The sequence below is a fragment of the Chiloscyllium plagiosum genome, chromosome 2, assembly GCF_004010195.1.
Source record: "Chiloscyllium plagiosum isolate BGI_BamShark_2017 chromosome 2, ASM401019v2, whole genome shotgun sequence".
NCBI classification, from domain to species: Eukaryota; Metazoa; Chordata; class Chondrichthyes; order Orectolobiformes; family Hemiscylliidae; genus Chiloscyllium; species Chiloscyllium plagiosum.
Genome location: NC_057711.1, coordinates 31,851,010 through 31,872,401, shown reverse-complemented (window position 1 = coordinate 31,872,401; position 21,392 = coordinate 31,851,010). Strand labels below are relative to the sequence as shown.

General features: G+C 38.3%; 1 protein-coding gene across 2 annotated transcripts in view; it reads right to left on the bottom strand.

Moving 5' to 3' along the window:
* The window catches only part of ap3b1a (adaptor related protein complex 3 subunit beta 1a), a 299,213-nt gene that overhangs the window by 12,601 nt on the left and 265,220 nt on the right, over positions 1–21,392 (bottom strand). For both annotated transcript variants that reach the window (XM_043707081.1, XM_043707091.1), the window contains 2 exons: positions 20,441–20,538; positions 5,044–5,182 (listed from right to left, as the gene is read on the bottom strand). In XM_043707081.1, coding sequence (XP_043563016.1) covers positions 5,044–5,182; positions 20,441–20,538 — 237 coding nt within the window. The remainder of the gene's footprint in view (positions 1–5,043; positions 5,183–20,440; positions 20,539–21,392) is intronic.

The window sequence follows — 21,392 nt, the reverse complement described above, 5'->3', positions numbered from 1 at the left end:
TGAAATATATTGCTGCTCCTTCAATGTCATCAGGTCAAAATCTTGGAACTGCCTTCTGGCATTCAGGGTGTACTAACACAAAATGGAATGTGGTGGTTCAAGGTAGCTGCTCACCACCATCTTCTGAACAGCAGCTCGAGATGGGCAACAAATGATGGCCCACATCACAGGAGTGAAAAAATATTAATGTACCTCAGGATATCATATACAATACTGGACTCTGCATGATACACTCTCCACTATAAAAGTGCTAGTTGGTTCAATGCTCACAATGTTGATGGAACTTGTCAATCAAGCCAAGTAGCCTACTTTCAGTAATTAGAAAAGACATATGTGAGAAAATTCCACTGCACTAAGAGCTGCTCAAAGTAAAATCCAACAGAGTTTGTCTCACCAAGGTGGTGCACTACCGATCATAGTTTACCAGAATATCCAAATGTCCTTTAACACAGGGAATGCCAAGGGCAAGTATGAAAGCATGAAAAATGGCAATAGGTCCATCAGCAAAGAAAATGGTTCCATTAAAACGCATGGAACATTACATGTACTCTCAGGAGAACACCACCATTGAAGCAGATCTAGATGCCATAGGATGCTCTGATATTATGGCAAGTGTGATATTAAACCCACATTGACTCACTTTCCATGCGCAAAGTTGCAAAATCTGATGCCATATCACCTGAACTTTTCAAGCAGAGGAAACCAGCCGTCTGCAGCACCTGTACAAATCTTGGTCTCAATTGGAGAGAGGTACAGTGCCCCAGGAGGTGGGTGATGCAAAGATTCAGTTTTGTACAAGGACAAAGATGATAACAGCTATTGCAATAACTACCAAAACCACTCCCTGCTGACCAGTGAGAGAGGAGTATTTGCCCTTTATACCAGTGTTGGACTGCAGATCCTGACTGAACACATCGACCAAGCATGCCAATGTAATTTCAGAAAACAAAGATCGACAATTGACATGATCTTCAGTCTTGTACCTGAAAGAAGTGCTATGAATAAAGAATACTATACATTATCTTCATCAATCTCACCAAAGCATTCAATTGTGTGGGCCAAGGCAGTATATTTGAGCTACTTGAGCTACTCTCTTTACTCAGAATGGTGAGGGCATGGAATGCCCTACCTACCAATGTAGTCAACTCAGCCACATTAGGGAGATTTAAACAATCCTTGGATAAGCACATGGACGGTGATGGGTTAGCGTAGGGGGACCGAGCTGAGAATAGTTCACAGGTCGGCGCAACATCGAGGGCCGAAGGGCCTGTTCTGCGCTGTATTGGTCTATGTTCTATGATAGACTGCCTGTTGAAGTTGCACAATGTGATCACCTCTTTCCACTGCAACATGATGGGTAAAAGTCAGCTATGATGGGCAACATTGGAACCCTTTGAGATCAGCAGTGAGGTCAAACGGAGTTGTATTCTAGCACTGATGCGCTTTAGAAATTCTTCTTTTTACTGCTGTCACAGTACTTCAGGTCAATGGATAATGTCTATTTAAACACCATGACTGACAGAAAGCTGTACAGCCTTGCTCAACTGAGATCAAAGACAAAAGGTGTGCCACATCCTCATTAGAGGGCAAGGGCTTGGCTGACAATGTCACATTGACATCCCACTTCAAAGCAAACCTGCAATGGCAAAAGGGCAGACTTCCTTACGCGTATAGAGTTTGGTTTGGTTACTGCATTAGGAAGATGAGAGCCACGATCCAGCATGTTTCCATACTGCCATCCATCAGCATTAATAATGTGGAGGCAGGGATTTGTTGAAGGCATCACATATCTAGGCCACTATAGGTAGCAATCTTTCACTAGATGCTGAAATCAACACATCTCCAAAAGCGAAGCTTTCGGCCCAAGCTGAATAGGAATGTGGAACAGCAGTTAGCTGGCTGAGAATATGGAACTGCGCATTCTCAAACATACTCTCAACTCCTCAGACTGGACAGGGTCAACAACTCCGATATCCTAGAATGTACTAATTCGTTAGTAAGCCAATGACCTCTGTTGGCTCATACTACATTAACTGAATGGATATCAGCTATATACACAATGATCTCCTGTATGGCGAACTGGGTATGGGTCACAACTTCCTTAGTATCCATGCCTCTTCTAGAAGGATAACTGCAAGTGAATTATGAAAATGGCATACACTGACAACTGGAGACAGTCACTGCAATATCTCAAGGCTAATTGATTTGGAAGGGCATGGGTAGGTGAGCAGTGATGAAAAATTGGGTCTAGAACAAATGAAGGTCACTGAATCATGCACTTTCTCAGATGACAGTCTTCCTCCGCAATAAACGTGGACAGTGCAAAATGCCAAATTCCTGAGCCACACCAGGTGATGCTCAGAGCTGACCATTATGAAGCGAACTGGCATATTAGGAGATTGAATGCTGCCATAAAAAAATGTGCTCAATGAAACACCAATTTACGCCTTCATCTGCATATAGTTAAATATGGTACTTGTCATTCCTGATGAAGGGCTTTTGCCCGAAATGTCGATTTTCCTGCTCCTTGGATGCTGCCTGACCTGCTGTGCTTTTTCAGCACCATACTAATTCAGACTATAGATAAATACAATTGATATATAATAAAGAGAACTATTATTTTTACTTAAACCTGTTCGAACATATTTATGGCAGATAGGATTTGAACCTAGATTTTTGACTCAAAAGAACCATTTCTATACATCCAAATCTTTCCTCAGTATTAATATTAGCATTGTTCATACACATCATACAGCTGGTGTATCTCCTGTCATAAATGTTTTAAGTTCATGAAGTGAGATCAATGATCACAAAATAAAAGTGGATACATCATAGGCAGGATTTTTTTTTAAGGGCAGACAGCAGGACACAATGTTCAGTTGACAAATAAAACTGCAAAAGTACATTATTTTATTGACATCTTCCACACATGCTCCAAGTCTTTGAAATTCATGTTGTTATCTTTAGACAGTTGTAAACTTGATGGGAAATAATTTTCCCATCCTACACTAAAGTGGAAACTCCCATTATGATACATTCACCTTGTCCGAGGTGTCATCCGGTTGCGCATCCAAAACGGACATTTTTTATGACACAAAGGACAACAAGTACCAACCATTTATTTAGTTCCAAAAGCCATTACTATATTTGATCTTGTCTGCATTCATCATCCGCACCTGCAGTAAGGGTCACATAAACACGATTCTGAACTCTAATCAATTCAACGTCTCAAAAATTTGAAGATGAAAGTGAAGGGTTCGAGAAAGGCTCCCTTTGTACACATCTGTTTTACCTTATTGCTCCTCTGTAGTTCCAACAATTGAAGGCACAAGATGTTAACGAGAGGAAAAACAATGCACAGTTTGACCAGAGTAGTAGTTAGTATGGGCATGACCAAATCAGTGAGAAGCTGCTCTTGCCAATCACAGGTTCTGTCTTCCTATGCTTACTGGTTCCCAGCCTTCTGCTCTTGCCGTTTCTCTGGAAACAGAATCTGCGACTGAAAGAGTGGCATGTAGAGGATGGAACCACTAGGTGGATATCAAGGAAGATACCCCAGGGACCTTAATATTGTTGCTGGTAGCAAAATAAATGAACTCTCTCAAGTATTAAAAGTGAGTTTCGGGAGTAGGCAATGCCGCAATAAAATGACAATGAAATGACATGGGAAAAGCAGAGGAGGACTTGCGATTGATGAAGGAAAGAAAAAGTGGGTCTGGATCAAACAGGGACATGTGAGGAAACTAGATTTAAAATTAGAATTAAACACACTGCCTTTTGCCAGAATCCTACATTAAAATGTTGATCATTGTCCTAATCCAGTTAAATGAGAATGTTTCTTATTTATCTTCACAGAAGCTGGATATCAACTGAATTCTAGGATCTACGGGGAAAACTAAACCACATGAAGTTAGAACTCCTACAGGTGTGGAAACTGGCCATTTGGCCCATCAAGTTTGCACTGACTCTCCAAAGAATATCCCACCCAATACCAGCCACCCAACCTATCTCAATGACTCTGCATTCATCTAGCCTACATAAAAACTCAAAGAACTGCGGATGCTGTAAATCAGAAACAAAAACAAATTGCTGGAAAAGCGCAGGTCTGGCAGCACCTGTGATGAGAAATCAGTGTTAATGTTTCAGGTCCAGTAACCCTTCCACAGAACAGCTCTAGGCTGGTGCTGTTTTCCCTTTAGGCTTGGTGGATAGGATAAATAGACAAAGTCTCTTCCCTGTGGTGGCGGAGTCCAGAACTAGAGAGCATAGGTTTAGGGCGAGACGGGAAAGATATAAAAGGGACCTAAGGGGCAACCTTTTCACACAGAGGGTGGTACATGTATGGAATGAGCTGGGAGGAAGTTGAGGCGGATATTTTAATTGCAACATTTAAAAGGAATCTGGATGGGTATATGAATAGGAAGGGTTTGGAGAGATATGGGCCAGGTGCTGGCAGGTGGGACTAGATTGGGTTGGGATAACTGGTCGGCATGGACAGGTTGGACCAAAGGGTCTGTTTCTATGCTGTACATCTCTAAGATCTACCATTCATGATACATTAGTTGCTTTTAAGAAAAAGTACAACTGTAATTTTGTATGTTGTTTTATCAAAGTTGAGTAACAGTTTTAACCTGATTTTAATTTAATTGTATGTTGTGTACACCCAGCACATGATTAAATACTTTAGCAACAAGAGATTAGTACCCATGTTGTGATCACCCATCCAGGCTGGCTAAGCTGAATGAGTTAAGTAGTTTAAAAAAATACAAAAAGCCAAAGCAATTTAAACAATTTCGGGAGCTCAAATCAAGTTGAGTACAGATGTTTACATGTTCATAAAATACCTATGGTGTACTGTTATAGTTTGCCTCATGTGAATCTTTCAAATGAGGCAAGCCTCCAAATCTCTCTCACCATCTCAATGCAATAAAATCTTTTTTTTCCAAATGAGAAAATTCCACCATACATTCACAGAATGATTATACCACAAATCCAGTGTTTTCGGAAATCATATTAAATAATAAATTGAAAAGTCTGAGTTACCTGTGTATATTATCTTGGCCAGAAGGCACAACCCCAACATTAGCCATGTTTACCACCTTATGCACAATTGCCTGGCTGGAGGAATTCTGTGGAGACCCAGTGATTGCTGTAGAATTTTCATTCATTCCTGTCAGTTTTCCTGCAAGTGTACAATTTGTACGGTTAGATAAACTGACAGTTCAAACATTACCACTATATTGATATCAATATTACATAAAACTATTTTCTCAGAACAAATTTACAAATCACAATGAACTGCACTGAATTTCAGATCAAATTAAAGATTTCTCCATTTATTTTTAATATTCCATTTTAAACACTGAAAGAATATTTTGAGCCACAAACAGCATAAAACAGCTAATTTTGAATAGTTATTTTTTACAACGAGGAATTGCACAGTTCCTGATGTACAACTCATTTCACGTACAAGAGGTCATCAATAATCAGAGAAACTGATTAGTCACTATACAAGGTACAACCAGGAATTGCTATTTGGCACAGAAATGTTTGTATGGTAACAGCAATGTATGTTTGAGCAATTGAAACTGACTAAATTATTCCATTTCAAATTTAACTTAACTTCACAGAGAAGATTAAAAAAAAAACTTACTGAATATGCAAAAATAATTATTTAGTAAGAATCACTGCACTTTATGGGGTCTGATTCATTTACCCAGTGCAAAGATATACCCATCAAATCAATACAGCGAAAATCGTGTGCAACACTAATGTAGGTCAGTGTAACAATTCTTGTTTTATCACCTTTCGACATTACATATTAAGTGGATGAAATAAGTATCAAATGAAAATGGTTGTGTTTTCAGTACTAGTTTCTCATCTGCCCCCACCTCACATTTTTGGACCAATCAATTGTCTCATTATAATCTGGATCCTGTTCCTGATTCTTGTTTGAGGAGTCAAGCGGTTTAGACACTACATTCAGAATGGCACTTTTTAAAAACCTGCAAATAAGCAGTTGATTAGGAAAGATACTTAAAAAATTAAACTTGGGGTGGGGGGGGGGGAAGAAATCTTATTTAACTGATGCATAAATGTTCACATAATGCTTTCCATCAAAAGAGATTTAAAATTCTATATTTTACTTTCATGTACACAGCCTTGTATAATAAAGAAAGAGTCTGAAGCATGTGAACCAATCAGGCACCACGGGCCATAAATACAGAACACACGACGACTGGCAGTGAAATAGGATTTTTATCTCCATGTGAGAGTTATGGTGCATCTCATGAGTGGAAATAAAAATCCACATTTCATTGCTCTCCATATATTCCATTTTAAATACTTGTATGATCTTATAACAAATTTTAATATACATTAAGTTAGTTTTAATGAGGACCATTACAAGCATGGATGTAAGCTTCAATTTTTCCTATTAGGACATGATGCGACCTGACACCTTGTGTGCCACCTGCCATTGTAATGTTCTTTTGTGTGAATTTGGTTCAAGTTTATTAAACTATCCTGGCCCAGCTACTCCACATTCTATCAAGAAATTATGAAGTGGAAATAAATAATTTGAACAGATTCTAAAGCACAACACTTCAAAATTTCTGCTTGAATATGAATAACTTAAGCTAAGTCATATAAATCTGCTGAGATTGATAAAAAAAGGTATTCACCACAAATAACTGATATGCTTTTAACTAATGTTGTATTGCACGAATAATTTTTTAAAAATGTAGAGTTCTACATAAATTAGAGAAGCAATTGTTAGACACAAAATTTCAGGGGGAAGTGAAGACTGCAGGTGCTGGAGATTCAGAGCTGAAAAGTGTAGTGCTGGAAAGACACAGCAGGCCAGACAGCATCCGAGGAACAGGAGAGTTGACGTTTCATCAGGAACGTGGGGATGGGAGAGGGAGAAAGGGAACGGGGCTGAGATAAATATAAGAGGTTGGGGATGGGGCTGGGGCTGCTCCTGAGAAGGCGATAGGTAGGTGCAGGTAAGGGGTGATGATGATAGGTTGGTGGGAAAAGTGGAGCGAATAGGTGGGAAAGAAGATAAACAGTTAGTACAGATCAAGATGGTGGTGCAGAGTTGGAGGGTTGGATCTGGGATAAGGTAGGGAGAGGGGAGATTTGGAAACTAGTGAAGGGGGAGGTGTGGGCACAGGTTTTACACCTCTTGCAGTGGCAAGAGAAGGTGTTGGGTGTGGAGAGTGGGTTGGTTGGAGCTTGGATCAAACAAGGGAGTCACAGGGGGAATGGTCTCTGCAGAATGCGGATAATGGTGGGGAGGGAAATATCGCTAATGGTGGGGTCTGATTGTAGGTGATGAATATGGCAGAGGATAAAATTCCATGTTAAATTCTAATGGTGTCTCTTACATAAAAACAAACTTAGCAGGTTAATCTAAGGTATTGCAACTGACAGGATGAGGACGAAAAATGTCACTGATGACATTTCCAAAGGATTAAAATTTGTATGAAATGGTAGAAATCTTGATTTAAATCTAAATCGACTGCTCTTTAATAATTAGTTTAGAATATCCATTCAGATACTGCACACCCAAATTGATGTTACTAATCAGTCTTTTCTATTAAATGGAATTCTAATTTTTTCTAGATTGCTCATGGGGGTCATGTGTTTGTGTTAACAGACAGAGATTTGGTTTGTAGCTTTAGAATTAACAAAATTGCAAGGATCTAAAACGAAGCACGATATAGAAAAGTAAACAATTAAGGATCTTGAGTGCAGTTCATAGTACGTTGAGTTGATGTGAGAGCCTTCTTTATGTTCACTACCTACCTGCACACCCCTAAGTTGTGTGTTGTATGGGTTACTCTCAGCATAACCAACACATTTGCAACCACTGACACTACGTGTTAACGTCTAGCCAGCATTTTTCTGTCTCTCAACTTATTATCAATGTGTTTGCCTACCCCTTTTCTTACGACTCCCCCCCTTCCCCCCACCCCCACACTTTTTCCATGTACACCATTCACTTCTTTCCTTCACAATTTCCCCCTGTTCAGTTCTGACAAAGGGTCACAGGACTCAAAACCTTCTCCTTACAAATACTGCCAGATCTGGTGGGTTTCTATAGTATTTTGTGTTTTTGTTACAGATTTCCAGCATCTGCGGTTGTTTGCTTTGAATTGTTGAGTAAATACCATATTTAGAGTGTATTTTAGAGTGTCTAAATACAACTTATGATAAATGGGCTCTAAATATGGTAAGAGTTCAAAATGCTGCAACAATGATTAAAATACCAGCATTGGTTTAACTACACTGAGATTCAGGGCATTATTATACCCACCCAAAAAGTTAACAGAGGATTAAAAAAGGCAGCAAGTCATACACCCACACACTTTCTCAATTGCAGAAAGTGATCAAAGAAAACAAAGATTAAAGTTCAGCTGACATAATAGTGAAGCTATATGGTTGTGTGACACATTAGTTTGAAAAAAGGTTCATAGGTTGCTTTCAACCAGACAAAGCAAAGTTCACTAGTTGCAGGCAAGCTAGGCATAAGGTTGTTGCAAAGCTCTGTACTCATTCATGATTTAAACTACCTCCATCGAGCTCTATTCAACAGCAAATGGTGAATAAATTAATGTAACCATGTTTATCTTAAAAGCCTGCTCCCTCAGCATGTAATTAAAGGAAATGTTGCACAAAGCCTGTACTTTTGTCAACCTCCTGTAAATGGAAAGATGGATAGCACTCAGACAAGTGAATGCAATGCTTCATATTTAACCTTAACACTCTTGTCATTAACGGTTTGCCTAACTTGTTCTTTAAAAGACAAGGTACTGCTCCATTGAAGTAAAATTAAAAATCAACTATACCATGCTTTTCAGAACAGAAGATTCATTATCTTCAGCTAATGTATTGGCATAAAACACAGTAACATCCTATCAAGTGAGGCGCACATTCAATCTGCCTTTTACTCGTGCTGTTTTATTGTTATAGGCAATTTGTACCACTCAGCATGACAGTGTAAACTGAATCAAGATTAATTTACATGCAAAAGAACACTTAAGAGGAGCAGCATGGTAAGCAAATGTATTGTCTTGATTGCTGAGGTGGAAAAGAACCTGGAAAGAAAAAGTGCACCATAATTAAGGAGCATCAAATGTGACTGCTTTAGAATAGCTTGATGCTGTAAAAGGTAAGTATATGTTGGCTTACTTAGGAACATAAGAAACAGGGGCGGTAGGCCATTTGGCCGTTAGAAGCTGCTCTACTGTTCAGGAAGATGATGGTGAATCTTCTACCTCAACCCTCACTTCTCTGCCTTTTGTCCACAGTCCTTGGTTTTCCATCAAATTCAATAGATTTTGGATATTATTTTGAATAAACTATGACTAGACTTCTCTACACCAAACGGCTGTGGATGCTCAAAGATTCACAAGCTTTTGATGAAGAAATTTCTTGTCACATTTGGTTGATTCCTTATTCTATGATCATGACTCCTAGTTCTTAGCTCCCTAGCCAGGAAAAACCATCCTCACTGATACAAACAAAATACTGCAGATGCTGGAAGCCTGAAATAAAAACAGAAAATGCTCAAAAGTGTTTGTACATTAGACAGCATCCAGAGAGAGAGAGAGAAACTGAGCAATTAAATAACAAAGTAATGTACCTGCAGATATGACCAAGTTTTGCATAGAGTCTTATCTTTCAGGCTATACTAAAACTAAATTAGCCTTACACCAACTAAATTAGGTAGATGTAAAACTGTTTCAATCAACTTGCTGAAATTATCAGTAGAATAAATGGAGTTTTGCTTTTAACCTGCCTTACAAGGTAGTCTTGGCTTGGCTCCTTACAGAAGTGATAATTTAGGTATTATCCCAGCTCTTTACTATCTTGCAAATTTGTGCTAAGTTACTTGGAATTCATTTCCTAGTGAGATGTTACTAATGCATTAAAAGCAGACAGTTAAGTAGAAACTGGAAGCAAAAACAGAAACGAAAACGGGAACTAATCAGTTGGGCAACATCTGGGAAAGAATAACAGTTCATGCTTCAGATCATTTGCCAGTTGTCAGTATCAGAAAAGGTTTGAGTTGTAACAGGTCTTGTGCAGAGAAAAAAGGTGATTTTGGGCAGTTAGGAGGGAGAAACAAAAAGGAAGGGGGGGGGGGGGGTAACGGCAGGAGAAATTAAGTGACAGAAGGGACAAGTCAAAAAAAAGGTCTGAAAGGAAGTAAATTAACAGAATGGATTTGTAAATGGAAACAATAGTTGATCAAAGAAAATAGAAAAATGGTTGATTTGAAATTATTGAACTCAATGCTGAATTAGAAAGGCTCAAATTTAAAGATGAGAATGCAGTTCCCTGGGATTCATTCAGTGTGTAGGAGAAAGAAATCAGGTTGGGAATAAATGGAGAATTAAAATAGCAAACAATTGGATTCACAGGGTTATACTTGCAGCTGGGAACAGAGATCATCAGCAAAGTGATAATCAGATTGATATTTGATCAACCCAGTGTGGAGAAGGCTGTGTTGCAGATAGTGCTAGAGACTAAATTTTATGCAGTACAAATGGTTACATCACATGAACCAGTGTTTGGGGCCCTGAATGGCAGAAATTGTGGTATTGAGGGGGCAAAGATGCAGGTGCATTGTAGGTGCCAAGGGAAAGCAAGGTAGAAGTGTAGACTAGCCTGTAGCAATGGGAGGAAGTATGAATTAGTTTAAATAAGATTCTAAAAAGTTAAAGTTTAATGACTGTACACAATTCAAAAGAGTATACATGTAACTCCGCTCTTGATGGCCATATTCATCTTGAAATATTAACTCTGCTTGCATATCTGTCTCCATAGGCCAATAACGTCCACACCCCACGAATAAATGAGAGATGTGCTAGACCTACCAAATATTCCCAGCATGCAAATAAAGTGCAAGAAATATTCAGCAGGTCTGGCAGCAGTTAAAGTTCAATATAATTCTTTGAAACTGTATTTTCAGCACTTCATACTATTTTTATCCTTGATTTTTGTCATGCCTCACCAGATTGGTCAATTTCTTGTAGCAACATTTCCATCTGAAACAAAATTTTCAAAATAATAAAACTGGAAATGGTCTTCAACCCACTTATTGCTGGGAAACATACAAAATTATCTTCAAAATGATTGACAATTAGAATACTAATTCATGCCTATAACTGATTGCCTAATAAAAATGTGTTGTCAGGTGTTATGTTATGATGCACAACATCCAAACGTTGCTACTGCTTTACTCAAAAAAGACTAAATATAGGCGAAACATTAAATTATTAATTTCCACCCATTTACAATTACTGCTCGACTGTTAGTGTCCAATAGAAAGACCAATTACACACAGTATTTTTGAACTCCTGACAATGTAACTAACTAATAATTCTTTGTCAAGCAGACTACTTTCAGTGTACCAAAGGCCTTAATGTGTTGCAATTTTTGCCCTGACAGATAGGAATTGTATCAACCCTCAATTTCAAATACAGACGTTTAAAGTACTGTTCACCAAAGCATTTAAACTAATTTTCTAAATTATACAAGATAAGTTGAGATGTAAATAGTGTGAAATGTGAAGCAACAGAATTATTTCAGATGGCCTGGAATTAAAGGTAGCTGGTATTAATCTCTCAAATAATTTATTTTTCAATATCAAACATATGGAGAAATCATAATTTTAAGTGATCTTCTGCTATTCCATAATTACAATATTGTCCATAGTATCCTCTAATTACTAGTACATTAAGAGGAGTAGTATTCAATGGTATGCAGTATGAAAATGTGTACCTAAGAACAGCTGTGATTTCCATTTACTGGATCTAATAAGTCCACATAATTTAGAAAATTATAGTTTTTGGCCTCTGTATTATGACTTTTCTTATTTACCTGAAACAAATGAAGAAAATTCACTGGAGCCACAAGTGTAATGCAACTGAATCTTGATAAACAAAACTAATTTGCCAATAAACGTTATGGTTGGTTCACAATGTCTCGATGTGTAATGAGAGAGAATGAGAATGGTAAACCTGAATATCCTGTTTCAATCGAGCTTGTATTTATTCAGAGTAACCTTTTATATTGTGGCATTATTTTAGTTCGTTTTCTACGGTGGTGCCAGGATTGTATAATTAGACAGTGCACAAATAGGATCAGGGCACAGAAGTGCTAATATAACAAAACAATTGCTAAAGGCAATCTTCCAAAAGCAGAAAGAAAAGATCAATTTATCAACAGCACGCTTTCATGTTTGAAATCCCGGCGTGGTGCTTTACTGAAAGATTGACTTCTACTCAGTGGAACTCAATGCATTAGGAATATTGCATAAAAACATAACTTTTGAAAAAACCTTATTCAGAGTAACCTTTCTGGTCGATTAAACATAGCACATAGCTGCCACATTTACTCACAAAAAGAATCAACAACTATAGAAGGAAAATAGCGAAAGAAAAAAGAATTTTGGCAACAACTCCATTGAGGTTCACTTTAATTCCCAGTGAGCACTTCTTCTATGAATTGATGGTTCTGTTTGACTAATCAGGAAAGTGGCTCACTTACAACAAAAGCAAACAAAATGTAACCAAAACCTCAGTGCACAGGAAAAGCAATCTGCAGCTGCAACATTTTCCTGCATTTGTAAAGCAGATCAAAAACAAAGCTAAAAGATAGTGGTTCAGAACAGACTCTAGCCAGGCACGCACTCACCTGTCATTGCAGAAGTACTGTAAGACACAGAGACATGCTTTTGTCAGCAGAATAAGAGGAGCAAGAAAGGCAATATTAGTAAGACAGTTTGTTAGATATCCTCTTCCCAATGTAATTTCATTTCTAGACTTTTGCATATTAAGAGCTTAAATAGAATTCATCTGACCACACAATCAAAATTTAATGTAAACAAACTAAATGGTGGAAAATATGCATCATCTGCAGTTAAACCAACATTCTTGGAAAAAAAAACAATTTTTGAACACATTTCAGAATGAGCTCACTTTGACATCTGGTGCAGGAAACAGACTATACTTTTAAAATTTAGATATGATTTGTTTTAACTGTAAGAGAATTGCAGTGAAAATAAATCAAAGCAATGCACTTATAGCTTTTCTGCACAATCTCTTTGAAAGGTTGCAGAATAGCCTGAAGCTGCATTAATAAATTCGGTTACCAAATCCAAGCAGCAAAATAAATCCAGTTTTTCCTCTCCATTTCATTTTGTATTATCCGTCTGCATTCATACTATCTTACACTCAGGAGGGTCCAGTATGCAGACATCTTTGTGGACATATCTAATGCTGCTCCTTCATTGAAATGGGCCAACTTGGCCCCCAGGGGAAAATGTACAAACTCTCGATGATCAGTCAGACGAACTGAATCTGTCAGTTTTAGGAAAGAGATCTTCTAGAATTTCAGCTGTCAAGCCAACTTATCCATTTGGAACAGCTAAGTTCACATAGATATGCTCCCTTCCTCTCACCTCACCAACTGGATCACAGTGAAATACAACATAAGCTCATACAAAAGGCAAATGGATGCATGAAACCTGGCTCTCATTACATGTGTACACATATACCTGTACAGTATTAGCAAGTTGCTAATTCACAATGATAGATGTGATCCACCATCACACATGAAGTAATTTAATAAGGTTACATAATAACATTTTTCATTTTAAACATTTGCTTACATCAAATTCCTAATTCTACTGACTACACTTTTTCTTAAGAAAACTTGGACAAGCAGATACTCAGTACAAATCTCAAACATCAGAAAGTTTATATTTTAATCTCACATCAAAAATAAGATCATCAGGCTCATACATTCTTGTTCCATCTCCTAGCTGCACTTGTCCATTATGCCTTATAGTTCCCAGAAGCTCAAAATATAACCCATACTGTTAGGCTTTATTGTGTGTATTTCTTACATCTCGCCATTTGATTGATAGACTGATATATTTCAGCACCTGACTGCAGTGCAATTGTAAATACAGTAGCCTGGATGTACATCCACATGATAGCCAGTTCCCATTTATTTTTGAATAATATAACAATAAGTTCATCCCGACACCCTTCTTTCCCCTGCCAAGTGCAAGTGACTAGGAGAAAATAGTCTGCTCAGAAATGGAGTCAAAAAATTAGTCTTCAAAGCCTCACTCGCAATGTCAAATTCCAGAACACTTCAACCACAGGTAATTAACCAAAAGCCTAACTTCACTGGACCTAATCACATGCCTGATCTCTTCATAAATGTTAGTGTCCCATCCCTATTCTGTTTTTTTTTCCCATGGGTTGATCACCCACTGAAAAGACAGACCTGCACATCCAGCCTCACTCTCTAATTCCTCAATTAAATAGGTACCCAAATTCATCACCTCAAACTCTGTTATTGGTCATCAACACCCCAAATAATTTTACATTTTGGATACGGGTTCCCTCTCCACTGAATCAAAGCTCCTAACATGTAAAATGTACCTCTATTGCTTAATTAAATTAGGCATAGTTTAGTTCTTGCGCTTCTCAGTATTTTCTTCAGAATTTAGAAAACAAAATCCTTTGAGTTGGGGAAACCAAAACGGGAATTTAATACCCAGATCAGCTGCCAAAACAGTGCTGAAATATTTAAAGCCTGGTGATCTGAGGAACATCTACCACCTTCGGGCTCTGACAGTTTGTTCCAGAAGCCATATATCCTGATCAATTAAAAAAATACAAGTATAGAACTATACTCAATTAGTGAATATTCAATACACCTATGTTATTACTGTTGTTTGCAAGTGTGGTTTCCAAAGTGAATAGTTGGATTAGTTTATTAAGTACTCAAAAGTATTGAGCTTCAAGTTCTATGTTATGTGGTTAAGGAGAGAAGGATTTAGTCATATTTCTTTGTTCTGAAAGTGATATTTGTTTGCATGAGGGTTTTATACATGCCGTTGAGTGAATTGTTCAGTATTTTAGGTAGCAGAGTAGATAATTAAAAAAACTGGTAAAACTATTGCCCAGCAGCATACATACTATGGAACAGTGAGAGAATACAAAAACCAGTCCTCTACTAAGGCAGGACAATTCAGAAGGTATGCATGCATTCAGGTTTTTTCAGATAGAAAAAATTCATTCAGGGAGAAAATTAAAGAGCAGTTTAGCAGTGTCTAGTCAAGGCAAGAGAAAAGGAATTCTGGGTGTTTCAATGTTAGTCAGAAAGTTTGAAAAGCACAAGGAATTGGGCAAGAAGTTGAAGGAAGGAATCTATGTTAAAAGAAACAAGTGAACTCCGGTAACAGTTTAAGGGTCTCGGGAAGTATGATTAATTAGCACTGAGTGAATGGAGAAGTTTGTTGGATGACGTTTGTACGATGTACATTAATGATATAGAAGATGGTATTAGTAATAACATTAGCAAATTTGCTGATGGTACGAAGCTGGGTGGCAGGGTGAAATGTGATGAGGATGTTAGGAGATTACAGGGTGATCTGGACAAGTTAGGTGAGTGGTCAGATGCATGGTAGATGCAGTTTAATGTGGATAAATGTATGGTTATCCACTTTGGTGGCAAGAACAGGAAGGCAGATTACTACCTAAATGGAGTCAAGTTAGGTAAAGGGGCAGTACAACAAGATCTAGGTGTTCTTGTACACCAGTCAATGAAAACAAGCATGCAGGTATAGCAGGCAGTGAAGAAAGCTAATAGCATGCTGGCCTTCATAACAAGAGGAATTGAGTATAGAAACAAAGAGATTCTTCTGCAGCTGTACAGAGCCCTGGTGAGACCGCACCTGAAATATTGTGTGCAGTTCTGGTCTCCAAATTTGAGGAAAGACATTCTGGCTATTGAGGGAGTGCAGCGTAGGTTCACGAGGTCAATTCCCGGAATGGTGGGACTATCTTACGTTGAAAGATTGGAGCAACTGGGCTTGGATACCCTTGAGTTTAGAAGGCTGAGAGGGGATCTGATTGAGACGTATAAGATTATTAAAGGATTGGACACTCTGGAGGCAGGAAGCATATTTCTGCTGATGGGTGAGTCCCGAACCAGAGGACACAGTTTAAAAATAAGGGGTAGGCCACTTATAACAGTTGAGGAGAAACTTCTTCACCCAGAGAGTGGTGGGTGTATGGAATGCTCTGCCCCAGAAGGCTGTGGAGGCCAAGTCTCTGGATACTTTCAAGAAAGAGTTGGATAGAACTCTTAAGGTTAGTGGAATCAATGGTTATGGGGTTAAGGCAGGAACAGGATACTGATGAGGATGATCAGCCATGATCATGATGAATGGTGCTGCTGGCTCGAAGGGCAGAATGGCCTACTCCTGCACCTATTGTCTATTGAAACCAAATACAGCTATGCCATCTGAAAAGTATCTTTAAAGTGGAAGCAGGATGACCATCACTGCAGTTTCAGCATTTGTACGCTTACTGGGAGTAAAGGGGTTCAAACTTTTCACTATAATGAAACCATTTAAAGCCAGTCCTTACATGGCGTAAAGTGGTTTGTGTGTCATAAACTTGGACATTATGTTTGAGGTACTTTGGAGCATCATGAATATGTTCAGTGACTGACACCACTGTACTTACAATTGCAAAAGTAAAAGGTGTGGTCCATCAAGCCAGGTTTCACTCTGAGATCTGACTTGCCCAAAATTACCATGACATGGGATCATAATAATAGGTACAGGGGTTTTCACTGCTTAACTGCATCCTATGTTTGAAAATGACTGACAAGATATGGGATATAGAATTTGTACTCTACTGCTATGCCTGTTGAGTATCCAAAAGAGTGATCTGATGCAGCCAGATGTGTGGGTAAAGACAGAACATGCTTACTGCCTTACATGATAGTTTGATTCTCATTTTCAACTTGCACTGCTGAGCATATGGCTAGTGAATTAATTCCACTTCATTACACTCTGTGATCTGTAGCTCTGACTTTTTCTTGACAAATCACTATTGAGTCTGCTTCCATCACTTTTAAGCCAATGTACTCCAGATCACAACAACCTTTGTAAAATGTGCTTATATTGTTTCTGGTAAATCAGCTAATCTTCTTAAATTTGAAGTCTTTGGTGATCTCTTCCTTCAGAAAAATCTCTGACTTTTGACTAATAAGATCCTGTTGTCGTCCATTTGAACAATCCCAGTTTCACCACTTTAATGGCAGCATTCCTGTAACTTTTCCTCAACCTCCACCAAACCTTTGACATTCAAGTGTGATGCCAGAATTGAACGCAATACTCCAATGAAAGTTTCCTTGTGTTTGAACTCTCCCTCTACTAAGGAAGCCTGTTACACTCAGTCAACAGCTTTCTCACCTGCTTACATTTTCCTGGTATCTTCTGCTAATTGCTGTTGGTGCAGCCCTTTTTAAGTTATATTATTTAGTTCATATTGTTTTTCCTTATTTTCTTCTACTAAAATATCACTTTGCACGTATCTTTATTAAATTAAATCTGCCATGAAAACACAAAATGCTGGAAATCACAGCAGGTCAGGCAGACAGTCATCTCGACTCAAAACGTTAGCTTGACCTGCTGTGATTTTCAGCATTTTTTGCTCTCATGGCAGATTCCAGCACCTCCAGTAATTTGCTCCTTAATCTACCACACATCTGCATATTTTACCAATCTGAACAAGTCTTCCTAAAGTCTGTTATTATGCTGTTCACAGTTACATTTCCAAGTTTTCTATAATTTTCAAACTTTTAAATGTTGCCCTGTATATTCATCGAATCTTGATTAGATCAACACTTCAGAGTGGAGAGTGCGCATTTCTTGTTGCTATGTAATGCAAAATAATTTAGAGGCATTGAAAATTGCAAGGATGACACCAGAAATGTGGGTATGTATATCATTGTCAGGGTGAATCTCTTCTCTCTTGAAAACAGATGGATTAAGGGTGACCTTTGGACATCTTTAAAAGTATTAAAGTGGACAGAAATAATCGTTTCTCTTGTGGATAAGAGAATAACGAGAAGTCATCAGTAGTTCTTTGAAGTTCTTTCATAGGGCATGAGTGTCGCTAGCTAGGTTACATTTGTTACCCATCCCTCACCAATCAAAAAGATGGTGGTGAACTGCCTTTATGAACCCATGCAATGCAAGTACGTTCACAATGATATTAGGAAGGAGTTCTAGGATTTTGAGCCAGTTTCAGTAAAGGAATGGTGATATAGTTCTAATCTAGAAATGATTGTGGCTTGCAGTGGAACTTATAGGCTGAAGGGTTTTCTTGTATCTGCAGCTATTGTTTTCGAGGTGGTAATGGTTGCAATTTGAAGGGTGCAGTCCCAGGAGTTTTGATGAGCTGCTGCAGTGCATCTTATAAATGGTACACATTGTCACTCTGTGCTGGTGAAGAAGGGAGTGAATATTTTTAGTGCTAGTCAAGAGGGCTTTATTGCCATGGATCGTGCTGAGCTCAAGTACTGTTGGATTTGCACTGATTTGAAGGTAGAAAATATTCCATCAGACTTCTGACTCATTCTTTGTAAATGGTAGATAAGCTACAAGTCAACCAACTACCTTCAGCAGAATTCCCAGTCTCTGATCAGGACTTGCAATTGCAGCATTTATTTGGACGGTCCAGTTCAATTTCTGGTCAATGGTAATCCTCAGAATGTTGATAGTGGGGGATTGAGCAAACGTAATGCTATTAAATATCAAGGGGTGATGGTGAGATTGTGTCTTGTTGGAGATGCTCATTTACTGTCACTTGCAATGGCATGAATGTTACTTGCCACCCAACAGCCAAGGCTTGAATGTTTTTCTAGGCCTTGCCGTACATGATAACAGACTACTTCTCTCTCAGGGGAGTCATGAATGATGCTGAAATTGTGTAATCATTAGCAAACATCCCCACTTCTGGCCTTATGAAGGAGGCAAGATCATTTATAAAGCAGCTGAAAGTCGTGGGGCAAAGGACACTACTTTGAAAAACCCCTGCAAAGATGTCCTAGATCTGAGATAACTGATCTCCAACAATCACAACCACCATTGTGCTCTGAATAACTCCAAACACTAGACAATATTGCCCCTGATTCTCTTCTCGACTCTACAGTCTGAAATGTTGCCTTGATGCCAATTTGAACTGATCTCTGGAGATAAGCTGTTTTGCCCATGTTTGGACCAGGGCTTTAAAGAGATCTGGAGCCAAGTGGCCCTGGTAAAGATTCAAAAGAGCATAAATACTGAAATGGACAGTTATACCATATGGCCTGTTTCTGGGTGTTATAGACTGTATAAATCTAGGTCAATAATATTTATCAAAAACAGCAATGGGCCGAACAAAGTTTCCTGCAAGACACCACTGGACACTTGTCACGGGTGCAAGAAACAATATTCATTACTGTTTGCTGCTTCTGTCCCGAAACCAATTTTGTAACCATGCTATTAGTGTTGTCAATCCTTTATTTTTTGAAAAATCTATTGTCTCATACTTTGAATGACTTTTGAAAGCTCATGTATCATCATCCAAGTCCATCAACAAGTATTTGCTATTTCAAAGAACTGAGTATGGTAACTGAACACAATTTACCTTAAATAAATTCAGACTTTCAGTTATTAGCCCACAATATACTGAATAGTAATTTATTTTGTCCCCCGATTGCCTCTTTCTATTCCCCTACAGCTAGCAAGCTGTAGTTGCAAAGTTTATCCCTCCATCCTTCAAAAAAAAAGTATAATATTTGTCAGATCCTCTGGTACCACTCCTATATCCTAGCTGGGCTGAAAGATCCACACCGTCCACAATTTATACTTTTACTTCGCTGAGCAATTTATCTCATTGGACCCAGTGAGTTCTCTCGTTGGAAGTTTGCCAACTATAAGAATGTCCTCTTTATTTTTAACCTACTCAATATTGCTACCACCTTCTCCATTATATTTTATTGGCAGCACCCTCTTCTCTAATGAAGACTGATGCAAAATGCCTCAGACAAGTTCTTTGCCTCCACAAGGTTAATGTCTTTGGTACGAACCTGTCTTACCTGTCCTTCAACTATCCTTTTACCAAGTGCTTATGAAAGTCTTTATGTTCTCTTATAGGTTAGTCATTAAACTATTTGCATATTCTATCATTTTTCTTTTGCTCAATTGAAATCTCTGCACTGTCTATATTTAGCCTTGCTAATGTTTCAGGCAGGACCCCTTTGCCAGAATCACGTCAAAAAGAACAATTTAACAGCTTTCTTCAGGGATCGGCCTGACTTGCTCAAAGTTTCCTCCAATGAACAACTTCAGACATTCCCTCCCACTTCATGTGTGTACACAAACACACTCTTGTCAAAATATTTCAGCTAGTTGGGGAGGTATGTCAAATTAATATTGGATCTCCTGACCAAATTACAGAGCAGAAGAGCGTTTGGAAATTTAATTTTATCATAGAACAGGATGCAAATTTTAAAAAAATGAAACCTAGATTCAGCGAAGATTATAAAATGAGAGCTCATTCCTCACCTTGTTCTTTCTTGAAATCCTTTTCAGATGTGGTGACTGGCAGAAGCAGCTCTCCCACTGGAGGTTGGACAGTGACACTGAATTGATCATTGCACGTGCTGCAAAACATTTACAAAATTGAAGACTTATGAATCAAAGTTAATGTGTGTAGTATGTGTTGATACCTTAAGTTGGAACTAGCTCAATTTTGTTATGATTTTTATATTGACTGGAAAAACAAGAGGCTGTGGATTTTTGACATTTACATTGAAATACCTAAAATTTTATATTAATCATATCTTCAATTTTTTTTATTTTCCTCTTGGCAGTTTTATGCTATATGAAGTAGGTTTTGTAGAGGAATATTACCATGGACAAGGGTCATTCTCAAACATCTTTCCTAAAAAAACCACTGATCCTGTCTGATTCTATCATCCGGTGCCAGGAATTGGTGAATGGTGGTGGTGGTGTGGGGGGGGGGGGGGGGGGGTGGTGAAAGAGAAGATGAAAAGGACAATTGGAACAAAATCTCATCTTCGATCAACACTTCTAGTGACGGTCAATATAAAGCAATCAGCATGGACACTGGGCAGATTTTTCCTTCCCTAATCAACTGATTCAAGGTATACCAGGAATTGAAGCGGACATATTCCTTAGCTTTATGCATCAGTTACACATTGGATAAACTCAGTGATCCATTGGCAAGCCTCACCAATGTCAGACCTGTTAGTAATCTCCAACCACTGAATACGGACAGCTATTATAGATCAATGTTTCATGTGCAATTCGGATTGTAGTAAATAACAAATGGTTTCACATTCAGTTAACATTTCCATATCCGTAATATAATGAGCTATAATATTCTGCAGCAACCATAAATTTTTTCCCATCTCTCACCTGTACCACAGAAAGCTGGAGATCCACTCCACTGCAGTCAGGCAAATTGATTGTCATGCAAAGCCACACACAATGA